This window comes from Aegilops tauschii, chromosome 2 (genome assembly GCF_002575655.3).
Source record: "Aegilops tauschii subsp. strangulata cultivar AL8/78 chromosome 2, Aet v6.0, whole genome shotgun sequence".
Taxonomy (NCBI): Eukaryota; Viridiplantae; Streptophyta; class Magnoliopsida; order Poales; family Poaceae; genus Aegilops; species Aegilops tauschii.
In genome coordinates, this window is record NC_053036.3 from 206,640,236 (window position 1) to 206,663,682 (window position 23,447).

The 23,447-nt window shown below is 44.4% G+C and overlaps 2 protein-coding genes across 2 annotated transcripts; both read right to left on the reverse strand.

Moving 5' to 3' along the window:
- Positions 1-226: 226 nt before the first annotated feature.
- On the reverse strand, positions 227-6,295 carry LOC109770871 (glucan endo-1,3-beta-glucosidase 1). Its single transcript, XM_020329586.3, has 4 exons — positions 5,973-6,295; positions 4,589-5,890; positions 1,086-1,113; positions 227-683 (listed from the first exon to the last, which is right to left on the reverse strand). The coding sequence occupies exons 1-4, from the start codon at positions 6,052-6,054 to the stop codon at positions 497-499; spliced, it is 1,599 nt and encodes a 532-aa protein (XP_020185175.1). The 5' UTR covers positions 6,055-6,295; the 3' UTR covers positions 227-496.
- A 1,140-nt stretch (positions 6,296-7,435) lies between these two features.
- On the reverse strand, positions 7,436-12,345 carry LOC109770872 (methionine aminopeptidase 1B, chloroplastic). Its single transcript, XM_020329587.4, has 11 exons — positions 12,020-12,345; positions 11,783-11,873; positions 11,301-11,535; positions 11,034-11,195; positions 10,903-10,944; positions 10,719-10,790; positions 10,362-10,441; positions 8,926-9,023; positions 8,414-8,461; positions 7,857-8,120; positions 7,436-7,713 (listed from the first exon to the last, which is right to left on the reverse strand). The coding sequence occupies exons 1-10, from the start codon at positions 12,162-12,164 to the stop codon at positions 7,975-7,977; spliced, it is 1,119 nt and encodes a 372-aa protein (XP_020185176.4). The 5' UTR covers positions 12,165-12,345; the 3' UTR covers positions 7,436-7,713; positions 7,857-7,974.
- Positions 12,346-23,447: the final 11,102 nt, after the last annotated feature.

Genomic DNA, 23,447 nt, shown 5'->3' on the forward strand with positions numbered 1-23,447 from the left:
AATTTTTATTTTTATTTTACTAGTGTAATGCTTGTCCATCATACTAACTTTGGTGTTGTGTAATAAAAGAAATTATCCATTGGAATGTTGTTAATGGTTGCCCCCACATTTTCAAATCCTAGATCCGCCACTGACCATGTGCATTCTCGTGTCTAACGAATCCAAGAAGGCCGTTCCAGCGAATTCAAGAAAGGCCTACTTGCATCCACATCACAGAAGCGCGTCCTTCTTGTTCTTTAACCGACATCTTAAGTATGTACTACATTCATCGCAAAAATAAGATTGTGATATACATTTTGCGACAAGTCAGGTCACTTCACATCACGGATTCTTGAGATGTTTGAAATTTCAGCATATCAAGCATCTCGAAGAAAGAAATAAGAATAATTTATTGATGCTTATCTAACAATAAAGAATCACTAAACATACAACCACCGCCCCCACCTCTAATATGTCATTCCAAAAATTCTAATTCTCTTCAATTAACACGTTCCTGTTATGTCCAAAAGTTTGAATTCGTCATGATAACCACCACCATCAGGCTCAACAACAAACGGAGGACAGACAAGAAACCTTTCTCCCTTCCTGTTCTCAGTCTCCATACCGCAGATCCTTCAGCATCACTTGTCTGCGTTGTGGTTGTGTTTGCACCGTCAGATTTGGTGACGTTGCTATACAATTTACTGCATGAATATAGAGCATTAGAAGCAGTCCATATTTGGTGAAAATTGTGGTTTCATTTTATACTTCACTATTTAAGATATGTCCGATATTGAGAAGATAGAGTAGGCTATGAATTTGTGATTCAGACAAGAATTTTCTAGTCTTAGAAATTTAAGTTGGTCGTCACATTCTCAGGCTCTAGTAGAAATTCAGGGTTCGTTAATTCCAGGGGTTCTATTATGTCTTGGTAAGTATTCTACTGAAAGATTTGAAAGCAAATCAAAATTATCTATTTCCTTAATTAGCAAAGGACTCTAACCCAGGTTACTTGTATTATGTGGCATACAAAATCGGTTGGACATATCTTAAATACTGAAGTATAAGATCTTTCAGACATTTGAATAAAAAATTCAGAAATGTACCTTCCAACAAAGATGCAGCTATCATGACCTGTACAACAAAATGTATCGACTGGTTAGAAAATCAGAAAGGACCTTCAGGGTTAATCTGAAAGTAATACTAGTAAAAGATTAAAGCAGCCTAGCAAACTCATTAGCATGAAATTTAGATAATGCATCAACATGAAAGCGCAATTTGCTATCAACTTGTCCGTTAACTACCTTGAGGCAATATATGATACTGTGATAGCTGATAAGAGTAGTCAAATATTTGAACAAAATAAGCTACTCTAGAAAATGTGTAATATCTCAGATGAGACTGGAAAAAGAATGTGACTTCTGAACATAGGTAAGAGAACATGAAGAAAATTTCAACAGTGTGCTAGCAGTTATTTGCACCTGTAAATAAACACACAGAGTACAAATCTACCATCAGAACAATCCCTCTTTACTAGTAAAAGCAGGAATTAATCCATGCTAGATTTAGAAAATAGTACAAGCTGCAAAATTGAATTGAATCTACGTATGAAATGAGTTCTTGTATGATATTGGAAGCCTGAATCTAACTTCAGTTCCACGTGTATGAACAATTTGTAGTATTTGTAGCACACATTACCATTTTGAAAAAGGAAACAGTCTGTAGGCACTAAGGACCACATAATTATTATTTGCTGGGCCCATGTGTGACAGCATCCGCATCCCCATTGGCGTCCTAACATCTAGGTCAGTCAAGTACACACAGAGCTTTCGTTCGGTACTTCTCGTACCAGTCAATGACTGATTGACACTTACTAAAAAGATACAAGTATTTCCCTAAGAAAAAGATACAAGTAGATTAGATACAGAAACACTAAATGTTCAGACCCCGGCGAACTGCTAATCTGCATCAGCACTTTGTAACATTGCTGTGTAAAAAAATCAACCAGGGAAGAAGAATGGGAGAACACCATACAAAAGTGTCCATAATAATACTATTCCCATACCAGACAAACAATACATGCTCCCCACATACACTCCAATGGGCCACTTGCATGGATACACTTTGTCTTTGACTCTTGAACCGTATTATGAATTTCAAAAGGTCTGTCTAGATGGCATCCAGATCTGAAAAATCCTAGCATGCACTTCATCTTTTCCCTTAGTTTTTCTCCAACATAAATATTAGTAGTACGTAGTACATTTTATCCGAAAAATCATTATCAAACTTGCTTTTGTTCAGGACAACAGCCACTGTCCAAATAGGTCCCCACTTGGTTGCAACTAGCGTGAGTTCAGTACTTCAGTTTCGCTACATTAGGTCGATAAAAAATTCTTGTGAGATGGTAACGGTACCGCAATCCAAAGGCCAAGAGTGCTTCAGTTCCTAACCAGGGCCTCTATGTCAATGTCGGTGAACCATGATTAAACAAGGCACCGTGATATGAACGATGTTGTTGACCACAGTTCATCTGTTGATCATAGGCCACGAAAGCAGTTAAACGGACACACCTATATAGAGGGTCAATTTAGTACTTGTATGTCATGAAACAAGAGGGTTCATGATGACGAGACTTTGAGTAGGAGTAACACTGTATCAAATATGGCAGCAAGGTATGATATTGCCCCCCGCGCCCCCCCCCCCCCCCCCCCCCCCAAAAAAAAAAAGGCGGAACTCCAAAGATTCGCGTTGCTACCCAACAATGCTCAAACCTCCAGCCGAGTAGGTTGCACATGAAAATGCAGTGCGTACCAATGCAGGAATATCTACACGTACGTCATCATGTGTAACAAGAAAGATCTCAGCTTTAGCTTTTGAAGCATGCCACATGCCATAATGTATGCGAGACCTATACTACCTTACAATTAGCCATGACCATACTTTTCTGAGGAGTAGCGATCTTTATCTGAAACGTTTTTCCACCAACAGTTTGAAGTATTTTGAACGGGAGAACAATTCAATGCAGCCATATTTGACACTATGAAAAACAAGCACGAAGATGCATGCAAAACCGTGATGATTATACTTTAACGAAAGGAGAAGAAGTAAAACAGCAATCATTTCCCCCACTGAGTTCAGATGACATCTGAAGGCCCTATTAAGATATTAAAACTTGGGCAAGAATTTCAGAGGTAACAGATTCATGAAATATATATTTTTGTAAAAAAAATAAAGCCTGGTGAGAAGAATGAGATGGTAAAGCTGAGGAAAGTGATGGGAGTGAAGACTGAAGAGGTGCGAATGTGCCTTGCATGTGATGTGAACATATCGTTGCTCCTACTCACATGCGAGAAAGGGGATTCTTTTTTGCATTCTTGTGGCGCCCTTTTTCTCTTTGTGAAATGGCACTGTGGCTGGGGCCAATCAGATCAAGACGCTCCACGCCCAGAGCACTCTTGCAGACTTGGCAGAGTACTACTACTATCAAACAATCTACAGCAAGAACCAGCTCAGCTTCTGTTAAGTGGCCATGGACTTGAGTGATATTAAAAAGAGCGGGCTATAGGTACCAAAACATCATCCATAAGTCTCTGAAAGCTGGGACCTGGATGATGCATGAGTTACCAGAATCGTGTATTTGCAAGCTTCAGAAATGATGCTGCAAAATGAATGATGTAGTTTGTTCTGAACCAACCTTTTCGTAGCACTAATTAGCTGTCTAAAAGCTCACAATTTAGCCTTGTAGAAAGGTCATGTCATACACCGTCAAGCCTAAGGAGCGGGCTTGCGATTTTCTGAACTCTGATAAAAGCTGGGCAGTATGGGCTCAATCATCAGGCCCCGTCCGGAGGCCCTAAGCCATACCTTCCTTAACACGAAATAACAATTCCTACCAGATAGCACACTTGGTTGCTGCACTAGTCATATCCCCTACCAGTCCTAGAACTAAGAAAAGCAACCCTTCTCCTAACCACATCAATGGAATAAATACTAATTGCAACTTTCTTTGCCGTGGAAATGCTAATTGCAAAGTGGTCTCCAATCTCCAATGATAAGACAAATCGAACAACTTTCCGGAATGATTCCACGAGTGCCATCTACTTTTGGGGCGTGACAATGGCGTCGCTCCTACATGAATGAAAATTGAAGCCGGAAGAAAAACACTTCCACTGGCTTATTGCATTATTGACATAATACTATACGTCTACCCTGAAATGGTCTGGCGCCATACTGTGCTGTCTATCCAACCATCGACACCGATAAGCAGTTGCAAATCTTTAAGCAGTCACTTGTCAGATAATTTAGGATGTGCAGTTCCTCACTCCCTGTCGCCACTCACGAGCATGAGAATAAGTGTTCATGAGACATGATACTACAAGCATTGCTACCAAGTCTTTGTCAATCCCAAGCGCGCAATCAAGTAACCAAAAAGGAACGGCAGAAAACTACAGACAACCAATTGCGATTGGAAGACCAAACAGAGAGAATGATCAATGTCAAACCCAAGAACGACCGATGCTCACTAAATTAGCAAGGAAAAATTCATTTCTCAAGCAATGTTATCTAGTAGGAGTATATGCGTCAGAATTCAGAAAGTGGCAGTACTCACTGGGATCGGTGGTGGTGACCATGCCGGCGCCCTGGAAGTAGCAGGAGCCGCCGGCCTTGCCCTGCGACTGGTAGTAGGTGTTGAAGGCGAACGACGCGTGGCTCCGCACGTCGTTGGGCTCGTAGCACCCCTCCCCGGGCTGTATCGCCGTGCAGTCAGACCGGCCGGGGCCGCATGCCCAGTCCATGGCAGCCTGCACCGCCTTCTCGTCGGCGTCGTCCGCCGCGATGCAGAACGTCCGGTCCGTCGTGTCGTTCCCCAAGAAACCGTCCTTCCCGGTGACGTGGAGCAGGTACACCGGCGTGCCGTTGCCGTGGAAGAGCCCCCAGTTGGCCTCCGACGCCGGCCCCGGCCGCAGGTCCTCGTTGAAGAGCTCGTAGATGTACACGCTGGCCTGCGCGCCGGGCCGCATAGGCGTCCCGGGCTTCTCCGTGACGTGCTTGATGAGGTTGGAGTTGTAGGTGTTGGCGTTGTCCTTGCTGGCGTACGGCTCTTCCTTGCGGTCCCCGTAGGACGGCCACCCGGTCTCGGTGACCAGCACCGGGATGCCCGCGCTGACGTTGAGGTTCTTGAGGGCGACGTACACCGCGTCGAGCATGGCGTCGAACACGTTGGTGTAGTGGAGCAGCGTGTTGGGGTCGACCATCTCCAGCGACGGCGGGAGCGGCTTGAACATGGCGTTGTCGACCGGCACGACGCCGCTGCTCTGCATCAGCGAGTAGTAGGGGTAGAGGTTGAGCATGAGCGGCGCGGAGGTGTTGGCGAGGTGGGAGAGGAGCGGGAGGAGGAAGGATTTGGCGAGGGACTGGTTGAAGTAGGCCTGGGACGGGGGAAAGGGCTCGAGGACGATGGAGAAAGGGAGCGGGGTGGAGACGGGGATGGAGGAGAGGTTGGCGGCGGCGAGCGCGGCGGCGAGGGACTGGATGGCGGGGAGGAGGATGGGGAGCGCGGAGGGCAGGGCGGTGGGGACCTCGTCGCCGACGGCGATGGCGGAGATGAGGCCCGGGCTGGTGGAGTTGGCGGCGGCGAAGGGGAGCACCCGGCGGGCGACCCAGGCGGAGGCGGTGGCCGGGGAGGAGCCGAGCGCGAGGAGCTCGTCGTTTGGGACGCCGACGATGGCGGTGGCGCCGGAGGAGGCGAGCGCGGAGAGCAGGCGTGGGTCGGCGTCGTAGAGGCGCACGTGGGTGATGCGCTGCGCGCGGAGGAACGCCGCGAGGTCCGACGGGGACAGCAGGTTGGTCACCGCCGTGCCGATCGTCACGCCGACGTAGGGGTCGCCGGAGCCCGCCGCGGAGACCGAGCCTGCAGGCAAACATTAGCAGGCGCAGAAAGAGAGCGCAGTGGCAAGCAAGCGTATGTGGATGGTGAGAGACCGAGAGCTTACAGCGCAGACAGGAATGGAGGCAGAGAAGGTGGAGCGAGAGGAGGAGCAGGCTGCGTGTGCCTCCTCTGCTCCTAGCCCCCATTGTCCGTCCAACTTGTCCTGCTCCTGCTGGGAAGGGAAGGGAAGGGGATTGCCTCTCCTCTCCTCTCCTCTTTCGAGAGAGATTGGCGGTGCGTGCTTTGGAGGAGCTCCTCGCGTGCTTTCTTCAGGAATTTCCTTTCCTTGTCTGAATTCCGGAGTGAGGGCGGGGATGGAGGAAGGTGGTGTGGTGTGGGGTGGGGGGGGGGGGGGGGGGGGGAGGTAAGGGGTTGGTGATTGGCGACGGAATGAATCTCGAATTGGCTGTTTGTTTCTTGCTTTCTTTCTTGGTTGTTAGCTTCCTTCCCGAGGGGAGCCTCCTTTTTTTGAATGGATTCTCTTTATGATATGAGGTTTATTTGGTAGTAGTGGTACGTATTAATTAGTATCTAATCTTGCTTATTAAAAGTCTTTCTTTCTTTCAGTGGGGAAGGGACAAGGTCCAGGCGGCAGCGAGCCCGTGACAGTGACACTGAGCCGCCTGGCCGGTGGGGACAAGCCTCCATAAGATTAGAGTGGTTCACACTTCCACTTCACTCCAGCAGCTGGCTGTGCAAGCCTGTCTTTCTTGTCCTCGCCCGTTTCTTCTACTGCAACAGTCGCAACAACAAGTTCCCCGTGAATGAAGATTACACACACACGCAGATCTACAACGTCCAAAATGCTGCCTGCGCTCCAGAGGGATTCAAAAACATTCTTATGTGAATGCTACAACCAGTAAACTGAACTGCAGTCTGCAGGCGCCAGCCAAAACAAAAGACAACTCCCTCCGTTTAGATGAGTAAGTCACCTTACGAAAATTAAATAATCTCAAAACACTTAGGCACGATACATTAACTCTCTACTCGTTCCTTGTTTTGTGACATATCAACCAATAAGAGATATGGACCGTGCATGCTTTCAATGACTTGAGACTACCAAACATGACATGCAGTGGTTAGTTCATCGCATGCAATGCTATTAATTAGAAAAAATACATAAGTTTTCTCGTTTCCCTCTTCAACTTATACACCTAGACGGAGGGAGTAGTACTAGTAGCAGCATGACGAAATGAATCAGCAGAAGATCTCGCGTGGGTAACGCCGAGGGTCCATCCCATGGAAACTCTGACGCTCTCCCTCTCTCGTGCCATAAATTGTGTCAAACTCCAATGCAATGCCTCCGTGTTGCGCTTCCAAGTTCCAACCATAAATAACAAAGTTTTCATCCAAGAAATTTACACTAGCCTGCAAGCGTTGAAATTCTTGCCATCGCTCATCACAAAAAAAAATGCTGCCATCACTGCTGTTTTAGTTTTATAAACTTATATAAGATTAAGTAGGTTTGCTAGTATCTGAGTTACTGGTGACCAGTGTTAAGCTTAAGACCATCTTGAGTCACAACAATAAACTAGAAATGGTTCTTTTGATTAAACCAGGGACAGACATGCAACTTGAAGAAATCTTCCATGTCGTTTCTAAATCCATGCCGCATCTACTACTTCCAACAAACCAAACTACCACATATACACATCTGGGGATTCTTCTAGAAACTACATCCGTGGTGAATTGTCGAGGCACGACCTCGTCTCCCGACAACGGGATCACAAGCAATGCAATAGCATGTCCCCACATTTATCCCCTGGCCGGTTGCTACATAAAAGGGAGGCTTCCCACATGTGGATCTGCATTCGGTCTCAAAGTTAGGAATACTTGTTTCAAAAAAAGTTAGGAATACTGTATTTCTTATGGGCAGCAATAGAATGCGCCGTAACTAGTTTTAGACATCATGGTTGAGAATGGCAGTAAGAAAAGAAGAAAAACATACACAAGTTGTTGTCGTGGAGATTCGGGTGCTTGGCTGGCTGCTGGGGCTGCTTTATGAACCACCTCGTTCTGAAAGTAGATGGCTCAACAACTTCTTACTACAATAGCAAGGGATGTAATCAATGTTTTGTCAATATCTCTACGCCCGTCCTAGTGACCAATACAGTGTGCTCAAACTGTGCTGCCCAGCTGCCATCGTCAGTGACAGTAGTCCATCCATTTTCCCATGTAACACACTCTGCTTTGTCCATTATAAGTATAGGTTCTGCAAAAAATTCATCAAGATTGTCAACTTGGTCTGAAATTCCAAGAGTCATTCCTTCCCAATTTAGTTACAAATAAATACCAAGAGCTTCTAGGATTAGACATATAAATAAACATAATGCTTATTGAAGACTATTCACATTTCCTTTCTTTATAGCAACGTTCAATCTTCTGAAAAACATTTTCAATCATAATCAAATCACTGAAAATTCCAGTACACCATGTTTTAAATGAAAATTACAAACTGTTTGGAAGTAAAACTCGAAACATAAAAGGAGAGCCCCGAGTACGTACCAATTGTGAATGTTTGTCCTTCAACCATTCGACCAGAGTTTTCATTTGCTACAAAAAAGGGTTTTCATTAGTCTACTGTATGCTTCAAACGTCAACTTATTAGTCCAACACAATTCAGGTATACTATTAAAAGTTTAAAACAGTTCGTCCAAGAAAGAATGGGAGATAGTAAACCCATAGCTGTATAAATCCTTGGCAACAATTACATGAGACGACATTACCCCTGTCCTTTGAAACTCAGCAACCTGTTCCTATATTCCCGGCAATAATTTGTTACGACAACCAATGCAAATTGGCATACTGAACATGTAACTGTGTTGCTTCATATCAGCCTAAATATTCTAAACAAGGGACTGGACTTGGCAAAAATTATAAGCATTACAAGCAGGAACTCATAAATCAAGTAATGTTATATGCTAAGGTGCTGAACTACAGAAAGATGTTCGCAGTCGGATGAATATCAATGGTAAGGTAGGTCAAAAAGAGCAGTGAAATATCAAATAAGTGCTCACCATGATGGAGGATAAGTGGCTCAGAATGCAACATAGTTCCAATTCCATGTCCAACAAAGCGCTCCACCACATGATAGCCATAGAAATAAGCAAGCTTGCTGAAATAATTTGAAGAAAATTTAAAGATACGCGGCATCACAAATGTTCTTCAGAAAAACTCAGTACAAAGGTGCAGCAATAAAAAACTGGACGATTTGGCTTTTAAGAGTATCAGTGTTAGTCTAGTTTAGATTCAGTGCCATACTGGTTTTTATAAATTTAACACTTAGCTTACAATAGCAATAAAAGTGTTGTTGCTATTTAGAATTCACTGATTCTGCACGAGTTTCACATGGAAGTAGTTCAAACCTCACAGGAATCCGGGAAAATTCCCATGCTCCAAACGATATCTAGGATCTGGATGCCAAACAAGCACAACCCACCGACCAACGCAGTTATACAGTATATCTACATGTTTGGTGGAACTGTAGCAGTGAACAGTTGCTCTAGTTTGTTGTATGGTAAACCAAGGAAAATTTCCACGTTCCAAGCATGTCTTTCACTGTTTCATATATTCTCTCAAATCAGCAAACATTTGCAAACCATCTTGTTTGAAAATTACCTAAGGTACCCAATACATAAGAGGCTGGTTGTAACTAAAATGGAAAGAGATAATGAATGGTTGGGATTGAGCGGTGACGCCCACCCGCAATAATATGATGAAACAAGAAACCTGAAGTCATTTAGTCATAAGCAGTTTTACTAACGTCGCAAAAAAAACAGTTTTACTAACAGTTTATGCTGCCTCTTTGGTGGGATACTCAGTTGAGTATTTTATTTTTAAAAATTGCAGTGCAAAGGGTTTTTTGTTAATAGAGTGCACGCCTAAACTCAGATCTATTGAAATGTAACCAACTCCTGAAGCAACATTTCAGGTCGAGTGTGGAAATGGAAAATTTGTAAGAACGGAAAACTGATTTTGCTCTGAAAGTTAGCTTCACAGGTTTTTCGAAGACAGTATGAAAACAAATTAGAGAGCTGAAAGTTATCCTATATTAAGGGCTCATTCAGCTTGCAGGATTTCTAAATCAAAGGAATAGGAAAAGTACAGGATTGGGATGCTCTCTCCACTTTAATCCTTACAAATTTTCCATGAGGTCTTACCTAATGCTAAGAATCATTAGAAATTAAGCCAATATGGACAAAATCCTAAGGAATCTAGTACCTTCATTCTTGTGAAACGAATGCTACATAGGAAAAAATCCTATGGGAATCCTCCTAAAATCCTGCAAACCTAATGAGCCCTAAGATTCGAGAACAAGGTCTTGTTTATCCATGATATTCTCTTCGGCGTATATTGACCAGTAAAATATGTATAGACAGATGCTTTTGTTGTCTAAGTTTTCAGAAAGAATCAACTAACAGGTAACAAACATAGTATCATGTAGAAAAACTACCTTATCTTCTTGCCAATTTTTCTGTAGTTTACACCGTCCCTGCAGACAGAAATACCCTTCTCCAAGCATTCTTCAGCTGCCTGAACCCAATAAAGATCATTTGGTTTCATGTTTTCATGGACGAAAGAACTTTCTTTTTCGATACAAGAGAAGATAGTGTGTCGCCCAAATGTAAAAAAGTCATTTCAGAACATTAAGCCTCAAAATTAGATCTATAAAGTAGAACAAATACTACAGGGATTTGTTAAAATCCAACATGCCTTCAGACAAAAACATCGTAAAACTCACATTAGTGCAAACTGTTACTGAATGGCTATGTTCGTGGATGAAATACCTCACAAATCAATAATAGCTTACCTTTAGGAAATGCTTGATAGATTCATCCGCTTCTCCGCATACAAATGTTCTGGAAGTTCCACCATGGTACCCCTGAAAAGAATGGTACAGATCGTGTTAAAACTAGGGAATGTGTCAGTAAAATCCGACTCTATGCCAAACATACCAACGAAGCATGTGCACAATCTTAGGAGAGAGAACTTACATTTAGGAACACATTTACATCAATATTTATGATGTCTCCATTCTGCAGCAGAAACAACATTTTTCATCCCAGAGTACATAGGCATGACAGAAAAATAAAGAAAGAGAGATGCAAATTTCATCCTACAGAACCTGCAGCTGTGTTGAATCAGGTAGTCCATGGCAGACACACTCATTTACTGATGTGCAGATACTTTTAGGAAATCCACCATAGCCAAGTGGAGAAGGATAAGCACCCGCCTCAACTATCATATGATGCACCGCCCTGTCGATTTCATTTGTAGTAACTGATGGCTGAAATGACGGTGAAATAATGACTGTTATGAAGTGTACACTGCAGAGTCTTCAGATGATTTAGATATAAAAGGATTCTACCTATCTATGGAAAAAAGAATATACCTTAACCAATGTTCCCGCGAAGTCTAGTAAACGGGCTGCAAGTTTGCAAGCAGCTCTCATCCCAGCGATGCCATCGGCATTGTGTATTTGGCGAACTGCGGGTAGTTCTTGTGGTATGTTTGCACCCACATAAGAAGGTCTTGGAATGTGTTCTGGTACAGGAAGTTTGGGATAGACCTTTCCACGCCTCAAAGGCGGCCTCTTCTTTAACTTCCCTGAACTTTGCTCTTGTGTCCTTCAAATGTGTAAGGGTGTTTACAGAGTCATCAATAAGAAACAGACTGGCTGACTTTAGAGCTACAGAGCAACTTACTCTAGATGTCACACCAAGATGAGTACCATCAAGTGTGAAATCTAAGGTCAGAGGAAATTCAGAATCTAGCTCCAGACCAATGGCTACAGCTATTGGTAAATCCTGACGACATGATAAAAGAAGCGACAACAGAAGCTTAAGCACAGCATAATAGTGACGAGAATCGTACTTTTGTAGCTCCATGAGCTCTTCTTCAACCCCATCAACCCAAGTAAGTCCGCCGGCCACGACAAAGCAGCGCTTTGGCGTCATTGCTTTACCTACAGCAGGACAGCAAAGAAGAATCAGCTACGAACCCTACTGTGGTTTCAGCTTTGTTAATCCCATAACGTTTTTTTGAGCAATATAAAAGGCTGTTGGTAGTAGAACGACCCACCCAAGCAATTAAGCTGAGCAGGCTCCTTACCAAAACAAGAAGAGGCCGTCCGAGGATCTCTTCGATTGATGGTGCACTTTGAGACGAATGGGGGAGCCGCCGGCAGGAGGAATGTGTGGGTTCCGGCCGGGCGGAGTGGTACCGGAACGCCGGAACATGACGCTCCAGGTGACATGGCGATGGGGATTCGCACGGCGTCGGTGGAGGCGTCGTGGTCGAGGAAACGGGGCCGGCGGCCGTGTTCGAGGAAGAGGAGACCGGCGGGTACAACGGAGGAGGAGGAGTGCAGCGGAGAGAGGGGATGTGCGTTGAGGATGAGACGCCGCCGGGACTGGGAGGTTTCCGCTATGCGCTTTAATGACTGACGTCAGATTTTTTGGCTTTGCGAGCGAACTTCTTGATGGCCGTTGGATTGGATGCACGAATCTTGAAGCAGTGGAGCGTTCCACGTCATCCACAACCACGTGCTCGTTCGACCGACCCTCCTCGCGCGAATGACCTTATCCTTCTTCTTTGTCGCCCTCCATTCTCCTCCTATTCCTCTCACTCTCTCCTTCTCCGTCTCTCAGCAATACATGCCGCAGATGGACCGAGCGCCGGTCGATGATGAGATCAGGAGGCCACCGGATTCGGGACCAGGGCGATGCACCCTGCAGTCACCGGTCCTGGGCAAGCATGGCAACTCGAGCGACTAACGGTAATGGTACTCTACTTTGATTCGTTGTCGCATCGGCGGATGAGGACCTCGTGAGGGCATTGAAGAGCCACCATGGGAGGCGGAAGTCAGCGAGGAGTTGTCGTCCACTTACCCATTCTGTTAGGTCACCAGGAGACGAAGGGCGTTGAGAAGCATGCGGAGAAGAGCATTCGTGTTGTGGTTTCCGGCGGGCAGCGAGGTGCTGGAGGGGAGGTACAGAGTGTGGCCAAGGCTCGCAGGCGGATCCCGATATCTCGACCCGTGTCTACGGTGGCGGCGGCACGGGATCAAATTGTTGGGGAACATAGTAATTTAAAAAAAATCCTATGCACACGCAAGATCATGGTGATGCATAGTAACGAGAGGGGAGAGTGTCGTCCACGTACCCTCGTAGACCGAAAGCGGAAGCGTTATGTCAACGCGGTTGATGTAGTCGCACGTCTTTACGATCGACCGATCCTAGTACCGAACGTACGGCACCTCCGCGATCTGCACACGTTCAGCTCGGTGACGTCCCACGAACTCACGATCCAGTAGAGCTTCGAGGGAGAGTTCCGTCAGCACGACGGCGTGATGACGGTGTTGATGAAGCTACCGACGCAGGGCTTCGCCTAAGCACCGCTACGATATGACCGAGGTGGATTATGGTGGAGGGGGGCACCGCACACGGCCAAAAGATCAATGATCAACTTGTGTGTCTATGGGGTGCCCCCTCCCGCGTATATAAAGGAGTGGAGGAGGGGGAAGGGTCGGCCCTCCTATGGCGCGCCCTGGAGGAGTCCTACTCCCACCGGGAGTGGGATTCCCCCCCCCCCCTCCCTAGTTGGACTAGGAGAGAAGGAAGGGGAGAGAGGGAGGAAGGAAACCGGGAGTAGGATTCCCCCCCCCTTCCCTAGTTGGACTAGGAGAGAAGGAAGGGGGGGAGAGGGAGGACGGAAAGGGGGTGCCCCCCTCCTAGTCCAATTCGGACCAGAGGGAGAGGGGGCACGCGGCCTGCCCTGGTCTCCTCTCTCTCTCCCTCCACTATGGCCCAATAAGGCCCATATACTTACCCGGGGGGGTCCGGTAACCTCCCGGTACTCCGGTAAAATCCCGATTTCATCCGGAACCATTCGATGTCCAAATATAGGCTTCCAATATATCGATCTTTATGTCTCGACCATTTCGAGACTCCTCGTCATGTCCGTGATCATATCCGGGACTCCGAACTACCTTCGGTACATCAAAACACATAAACTCATATTACCGATCGTCACCGAACGTTAAGCGTGCGGACCCTACGGGTTCGAGAACTATGTAGACATGATCGAGACACGTTTCCGGTCAATAACCAATAGCAGAACCTGGATGCTCATATTGGTTCCTACATATTCTATGAAGATCATTATCGGTCAAACCGCGTAACAACATACGTTGTTCCCTTTGTCATCGGTATGTTACTTGCCCGAGATTCGATCGTCGGTATCTCAATACCTAGTTCAATCTCGTTACCGGCAAGTCTCTTTACTCATTCCGTAATGCATCATCCCGCAACTAACTCATTAGTTACACTGCTTGCAAGGCTTATAGTGATGTGCATTACCAAGAGGGCCCAGAGATACCTCTCCGACAATCGGAGTGACAAATACTAATCTCGATCTATGCCAACTCAACAAGTACCATCGGAGACACCTGTAGAGCACCTTTATAATCACCCAGTTACGTTGTGATGTTTGGTAGCACACAAAGTGTTCCTCCGATATTTGGGAGTTGCATAATCTCATAGTCATAGGAACATGTATAAGTCATGAAGAAAGCAATAGTAATATACTAAACGATCAAATGCTAAGCTAACGAAATGGGTCAAGTCAATCACATCATTCTCTAATGATGTGATCCCGTTAATCAAATGACAACTCATGTCTATGGCTAGGAAACTTAACCATCTTTGATTCAACGAGCTAGTCAAGTAGAGGCATACTAGTGACACTTTGTTTGTCTATGTATTCACATATGTACTAAATTTCCGGTTAATACACTTCTAGCATGAATAATAAACATTTATCATGATATAAGGAAATATAAATAACAACTTTATTATTGCCTCTAGGGCATATTTCCTTCAGTCTCCCACTTGCACTAGAGTCAATAATCTAGATTACACAGTAATGATTCGAACACCCATGGAGTCTTGGTGCTGATCATGTTTTGCTCGTGAGAGAGGCTTAGTCAACGGGTCTGCAACATTCAGATCCGTATGTATCTTGCAAATCTCTATGTCTCGCTCCTTGACTTGATCGCGGACGGAATTGAAGCGTCTCTTGATGTGCTTGGTTCTTTTGTGAAATCTGGATTCCTTTGCCAAGGCAATTGCACCAGTATTGTCACAAAAGATTTTCATTGGACCCGATGCACTAGGTATTACACCTAGATCGGATATGAACTCCTTCATTTGCTGCTTCCGAAGCAACTATGTACTCCGCTTCGCACGTAGATCCCGCCACGACGCTTTGCTTAGAACTGCACCAACTGACAGCTCCACCATTCAATATAAACATGTATCCGGTTTGTGACTTAAAGTCATCTGGATCAGTGTCAAAGCTTGCACCGACGTAACCATTTACGACGAGCTCTTTCTCACCTCCATAAACGAGAAACATATCCTTAGTCCTTTTCAGGTATTTCAGGATGTTCTTGACCGTTGTCCAGTGATCCACTCCTGGATTGCTTTGGTACCTCCCTGCTAAACAAATAGCAAGGCACACATCAGGTCTGGTACACAACATTGCATACATGATAGAGCCTATGGCTGAAGCATAGGGAACACCTTTCATTTTCTCTCTATCTTCTGCAGTGATTGGGCATTGAGTCTGACTCAACTTCACACCTTGTAACACAGGCAAGAACCCTATCTTTGCTTGATCCATTTTGAACTTCTTCAAAACTTTATCAAGGTATGTGCTTTGTGAAAGTCCAATTAAGCGTCTTAATCTATCTCTGTAGATCTTGATGCCCAATATATAAGCAGCTTCACCGAGGTCTTTCATTGAAAAACTCTTATTCAAGTATCCTTTTATGCTATCCAGAAATTCTATATCATTTCCAGTCAAGAATATGTCATCTACATATAATATTAGAAATGCTACAGAGCTCCCACTCACTTTCTTGTAAATACAGGCTTCTCCAAAAGTCTGTATAAAACCATATGCTTTGATCACACTATCAAAACGTTTATTCCAACTCCGAGATGCTTGCACCAGTCCATAGATGGATCGCTGGAGCATACACACTTTGTTAGCATCCTTTAGATCGATAAAACCTTCAGGTTGCATCATATACAACTCTTCTTCCAGAAATCCATTCAGGAATGCAGTCTTTACATCCATTTGCCAAATTTCATAATCATAAAATGCGGCAATTGCTAACATGATTCGACGGACTTAAGCATCGCTACGGGTGAGAAAGTCTCATCGTAGTCAACTCCTTGAACTTGTCGAAAACCTTTTGCAACAAGTCGAGCTTTGTAGAAAGTAACATTACCGTCAGCGTCAGTCTTCTTGAAGATCCATTTATTCTCGATGGCTTGCCGATCCTCGGGCAAGTCAACCAAAGTCCACACTTTGTTCTCATACATGGATCCCATCTCAGATTTCATGGCCTCAAGCCATTTCGCGGAATCTGGGCTCATCATCGCTTCCTCATAGTTCGTAGGTTTGTCATGGTCAAGTAACATGACCTCCAGAACAGGATTACCGTACCACTCTGGTGCGGATCTTACTCTCGTTGACCTACGAGGTTCGGTAGTAACTTGATCTAAAGTTACATGATCATCATCATTAGCTTCCTCACTAATTGGTGTATGAGTCACAGGAACAGATTTCTGTGATGAACTACTTTCCAATAAGGGAGCAGGTACAGTTACCTCATCAAGTTCTACTTTCCTCCCACTCACTTCTTTCGAGAGAAACTCCTTCTCTAGAAAGGATTCGTTCTTAGCAACAAATGTCTTGCCTTCGGATCTGTGATAGAAGGTGTACCCAACAGTCTCCTTTGGGTATCCTATGAAGACACATTTCTCCGATTTGGGTTCGAGCTTATCAGGTTGAAGCTTTTTTACATAAGCATCGCAGCCCCAAACTTTAAGAAATGACAACTTTGGTTTCTTGCCAAACCATAGTTCATAAGGCGTCGTCTCAACGGATTTAGATGGTGCCCTATTTAACGTGAATGCAGCCGTCTCTAAAGCATAACCCCAAAATGATAGCGGTAAATCAGTAAGAGACATCATAGATCGCACCATATCTAGTAAAGTACGATTACAACATTCGGACACACCATTACGCTGTGGTGTACCGGGTGGTGTGAGTTGCGAAACTATTCTGCATTGTTTCAAATGAAGACCAAACTCGTAACTCAAATATTCTCCTCCACGATCAGATCGTAGAAACTTTATTTTCTTGTTACGATGATTTTCCACTTCACTCTGAAATTCTTTGAACTTTTCAAATGTTTCAGACTTATGTTTCATCAAGTAGATATACCCATATCTGCTCAAATCATCTGTGAAGGTGAGAAAATAACGATACCCGCCGCGAGCCTCAATATTCATTAGACCACATACATCAGTATGTATGATTTCCAACAAATCTATTGCTCGCTCCATTGTTTCGGAGAACGACGTTTTAGTCATCTTGCCCATGAGGCATGGTTCGCAAGTACCAAGTGATTCCAAAAGTCCATCAGAATGGAGTTTCTTCATGCGCTTTACACCAATATGACCTAAACGGCAGTGCCACAAATAAGTTGCACTATCATTATCAACTCTGCATCTTTTGGCTTCAATATTATGAATATGTGTATCACTACTATCGAGATTCATCAAAAATAGACCACTCTTCAAGGGTGCATGACCATAAAAGATATTACTCATATAAATAGAACAACCATTATTCTCAGATTTAAATGAATAACCGTCTCGCATCAAACAAGATCCAGATATAATGTTCATGCTCAATGCTGGCACCAAATAACAATTATTCAGGTCTAAAACTAATCCCGAAGGTAGATGTAGAGGTAGTGTGCCGACCGCGATCACATCGACTTTGGAACCATTTCCCACGCGCATCGTCACCTCGTCCTTAGCCAATCTTCGCTTAATCTGTAGTCCCTGTTTCGAGTTACAGATATTAGCAACAGAACCAGTATCAAATACCCAGGTGCTACTGCGAGCATTAGTAAGGTATACATCAATAACATGTATATCACATATACCTTTGTTCACCTTGCCATCCTTCTTATCCGCCAAATACTGGGGCAGTTCCGCTTCCAGTGACCAGTCCCTTTGCAGTAGAAGCACTCAGTCTCAGGCTTAGGTGCAGACTTGGGCTTCTTCACTTGAGCAGCAACTTGCTTGCCGTTCTTCTTGAAGTTCCCCTTCTTCCCTTTACCCTTTTTCTTGAAACTGGTGGTCTTGTTGACCATCAACACTTGATGCTCCTTCTTGATTTCTACCTCCGCAGCTTTTAGCATCGCGAAGAGCTCGGGAATTGTCTTATCCATCCCTTGCATATTATAGTTCATCACGAAGCTCTTGTAGCTTGGTGGTAGTGATTGAAGAATTCTGTCAATGACACTATCATCCGGAAGATTAACTCCCAGTTGAATCAAGTGATTGTTATACCCAGACATTTTGAGTATATGCTCACTGACAGAACTATTCTCCTCCATCTTGCAGCTGTAGAACTTATTGGAGACTTCATATCTCTCAATCCGGGCATTTGCTTGAAATATTAACTTCAACTCCTGGAACATCTCATATGCTCCATGACGTTCAAAACGTCGTTGAAGTCCCGGTTCTAAGCCGTAAAGCATGGCACACTGAACTATCGAGTAGTCATCGACTTTGCTCTGCCAGACGTTCATAACATCTGGCGTTGCTCCTGCAGCGGGTTTGGCACCTAGCGGTGCTTCCAGGACGTAATTCTTCTGTGCAGCAATGAGAATAATCCTCAAGTTACGGACCCAGCCCGTGTAATTGCTACCACCATCTTTCAACTTTGCTTTCTCAAGGAACGCATTAAAATTCAACGGAACAACAGCACGGGCCATCTATCTACAACAACATAGACATGCAAAATACTATCAGGTACTAAGTTCATGATAAATTAAAGTTCAATTAATCAAATTACTAAATAACTCCCACTTAGACAGACATCCCTCTAATCATCTAAGTGATCACGTGATCCATATCAACTAAACCATGTCCGATCATCACGTGAGATGGAGTAGTTTTCAATGGTGAACATCACTATGTTGATCATATCTACTATATGATTCACGCTCGACCTTTCGGTCTCAATGTTCCGAGGCCATATCTGCATATGCTAGGCTCGTCAAGTTTAACCCGAGTATTCTGCGTGTGCAAAACTGGCTTGCACCCGTTATATGTGAACCTAGAGCTTATCACACCCGATCATCACGTGGTGTCTCGGCACGACGAACTTTCGCAACGGTGCATATTCAGGGAGAACACTTATACCTTGAAATTTAGTGAGAGATCATCTTATAATGCTACCGTCGATCTAAGCAAAATAAGATGCATAAAAGATAAACATCACATGCAATCAATATAAGTGATATGATATGGCCATCATCATCTTGTGCCTTTGATCTCCATCTCCAAAGCATCGTCATGATCACCATCATCACCGGCGCGACACCTTGATCTCCATCGTAGCATCGTTGTCGTCTCACCAACTATTGCTTCTACGACTATCACTACCGCTTAGTGATAAAGTAAAGCAATTACATGGCGATTGCATTTCATACAATAAAGTGACAACCATATGGCTCCTGCCAGTTGTCGATAACTCTGTTACAAAACATGATCATCTCATACAATAAAATTTAGCATCATGTCTTGACCATATCACATCACAACATGCCCTGCAAAAACAAGTTAGACGTCCTCTACTTTGTTGTTGCAAGTTTTACGTGGCTGCTACGGGCAGAGCAAGAACCGTTCTTACCTACGCATCAAAACCAAAACGATATTTCGTCAAGTATGTGCTGTTTTAACCTTCACAAGGACCGGGTGTAGCCACACTCGATTCAACTAAAATTGGAGAAACTGACACCCGCCAGCCACCTGTGTGCGAAGCACGTCGGTAGAACCAGTCTCGCGTAAGCATACGCGTAATGTCCGTCCAGGCCGCTTCATCCAACAATACCGCCGAATCAAAGTATGACATGCTGGTAAGCAGTATGACTTGTATCGCCCACAACTCACTTGTGTTCTACTCGTGCATATAACATCTACGCATAAACCTGGCTCGGATGCCACTGTTGGGGAACGTAGTAATTTCAAAACAAATCCTATGCACACGCAAGATCATGGTGATGCATAGCAACGAGAGGGGAGAGTGTCGTCCACGTACCCTCGTAGACCGAAAGCGGAAGCGTTATGTCAACGCGGTTGATGTAGTCGTACATCTTTACGATCGACCGATCCTAGTACCGAACGTACGGCACCTCTGCGATCTGCACACGTTCAGCTCGGTGACGTCCCATGAACTCACGATCCAGTAGAGCTTCGAGGGAGAGTTCCGTCAGCACGACGGCGTGATGACGGTGTTGATGAAGCTACCAACGCAGGGCTTCGCCTAAGCACCGCTACGATATGACCGAGGTGGATTATGGTGGAGGGGGGCACCGCACACGGCTAAAAGATCAATGATCAACTTGTGTGTCTATGGGGTGCCCCCCTCCCCGTATATAAAGGAGTGGAGGAGGGGGAAGGGCCGGCCCTCCTATGGCGCACCCTGGAGGAGTCCTACTCCCACCGGGAGTAGGATTCCCCCCTTCCCTAGTTGGACTAGGAGAGAAGGAAGGGGGGGAGAGGGAGGAAGGAAAGGGGGGCGCCGCCCCCCCTCCTAGTCCAATTCGGACCAGAGGGAGAGGGGGCACGCGGCCTGCCCTGGTCTCCTCTCTCTCTCCACTATGGCCCAATAAGGCCCATATACTTACCGGGGGGGTCCGGTAACCTCCCGGTACTCCGGTAAAATCCCGATTTCACCCGGAACCATTCCGGTGTCCAAATATAGGCTTCCAATATATCGATCTTTATGTCTCGACCATTTCGAGACTCCTCTTCATGTCCGTGATCATATTCGAGACTCCGAACTAGCTTCGGTACATCAAAACACATAAACTCATATTACCGATCGTCACCAAACGTTAAGCGTGCGGACCCTACGGGTTCGAGAACTATGTAGACATGACCGAGACACGTTTCCGGTCAATAACCAATAGCGAAACCTGGATGCTCATACTGGTTCCTACATATTCTATGAAGATCATTATCGGTCAAACCGCATAACAACATATGTTGTTCCCTTTGTCATCGGTATGTTACTTGCCCGAGATTCGATCGTCGGTATCTCAATACCTAGTTCAATCTCGTTACCGGCAAGTCTCTTTACTCGTTCCGTAATGCGTCATCCCGCAACTAACTCATTAGTTACATTGCTTGCAAGGCTTATAGTGATGTGCATTACCAAGAGGGCCCAGAGATACCTCTCCGACAATCGGAGTGACAAATCCTAATCTCGATCTATGCCAACTCAACAAGTACCATCGGAGACACCTGTAGAGCACCTTTATAATCACCAGTTACATTTTGATGTTTGGTAGCACACAAAGTGTTCCTCCGGTATTTGGGAGTTGCATAATCTCATAGTCATAGGAACATGTATAAGTCATGAAGAAAGCAATAGTAATATACTAAACGATCAAATGCTAAGCTAACGAAATGGGTCAAGTCAATCACATCATTCTCTAATGATGTGATCCCGTTAATAAAATGACAACTCATGTCTATGGCTAGGGAACTTAACCATCTTTGATTCAACAAGCTAGTCAAGTAGAGGCATACTAGTGACACTTTGTTTGTCTATGTACTCAGACATGTACTAAGTTTCCGGTTAATACAATTCTAGCATGAATAATAAACATTTATCATGATATAAGGAAATATAAATAACAACTTTATTATTGCCTCTAGGGCATATTTCCTTCACAAATAGGAGAGCATGGCTTTGTGTCGTCGGCAAGATGATGACGGGGGCGTCACGGAGTGGCCGACCACCAGTGGCACCATCAACGAGGAGCGTGGAGGAGCACCACCCCCGGGTGGTGCTCTTCGCCAGCATCTGCAATGCCTACTACTTCTGCTTATTCCCCACCATTCTTGTATGCCCATCAGTAAATCTCAAGAACAACATAGGACGCGTTTGGTAGCCTGCATTAGGCCCAGCCAGGTGAAAGTGCATGTAGTCCCCATGTGTGGTTTTGGTAATTGATGACAACCGTAAAGGACTAATGTTTGCATTGAGTTGTACATTTGAAGGAAAATTCCATTTGCAATGCATGAATTATATTGGATGAATTGAAGGATGTTTTTTCCATGATGATGCAAGAAGGATATCGAATGGATTCGGAATGGATGCCATATACATATAGTTGCGCATCAAGATTGAGCTCAATGTCTGAATCAAATATGATCAAGATGAATTCCGTGCGACAAACAAGATGTGTTCTATATGGAGTTCATTAAAGATCTCAGAGGTTCCCATGCTTAGAATTATGGATTGAACCAAGATGGATCAAGATCTTGAGAGAATGATTAAAGAGAAGAATTCTACATATGCTTGAAGATAGGATCATGATGAGCTCATATGTTGAGTCATGGATGACTATGTCTTGAGGAAAGTAATTCCAGTGAAGAATTCGTTGTGCCTCTCAAGAGACTATGTTGGAGCATGAAAACGAGCAAGTGATGGACAAAATGAGATTCATGGAGAAACTTGATATGGTCATGGTGAATTGAGATATTAGTGATCATGTCCTGAAGTAGTGAAGCATAGTGAAGAGATGAATAGGGCCTTCAAGACATCAAGATTAATCTTGGAGCAAATATAAATGTTGACCAAGATGAAGATCAAATATCAAACACAAAGATGGTCACCACACAAGCGCAAATAATGTATCACATGAGATCTTGTGGTATGGTAAGTAAGTATCAATTTCACTTGGTGTACTAATCCATATTATGTGTTGTCTATGTTATGTGGGTTAGGTAATTCTCATGAGCTTTGTGCTTATAAGAAAGCTTGGTGCTCATCAATGGATGTCATTAAGTAATGATGATGGACAAGTGAAGATGAATGCAAAGCAAAGCTTCCCACAATATATATGGAGGAGCTACTTGAAGACTTCACCAATGTCTTGCCTTCAATGTGAGCCAAGAAGGAACGTCAACATCAAGCTCAACTGAAAGTCTCGATTCAAAGGTATTAGTTCCTTTGGCGTTAGTGTTGTGGATTGATGACCACCGAAGAAACATATACACTTAGAATGGATTCTCGCAAGCTATCTAGTATAGATCTTTTATGATTCTTGATTTATAGGGATCCCGCACTATTAAGAGGGGATCAAAGGGTTTTGTGATGGACTTGCTCAAGTCAACAACTCCTACACACAATTCCACTCCTATCATATACTCCAAACTAATATCCCAAGCCAAAAAGGACTCCCCAAATTCTATGATCAAACCTTTGCATTGACTCCATAATCCATTTTGTTTGATATTGGTTAGTTCTCTATGTGAGGACCTGTAGCTTTTCAATAGTTACAAAACGAGCCCAAGATCATCAAAATCAGAGTTCGTATGAAAAAGTTATGCATGTTTTACCTTCAATTTGCTGGTTGTTTTCTACGGGGGGA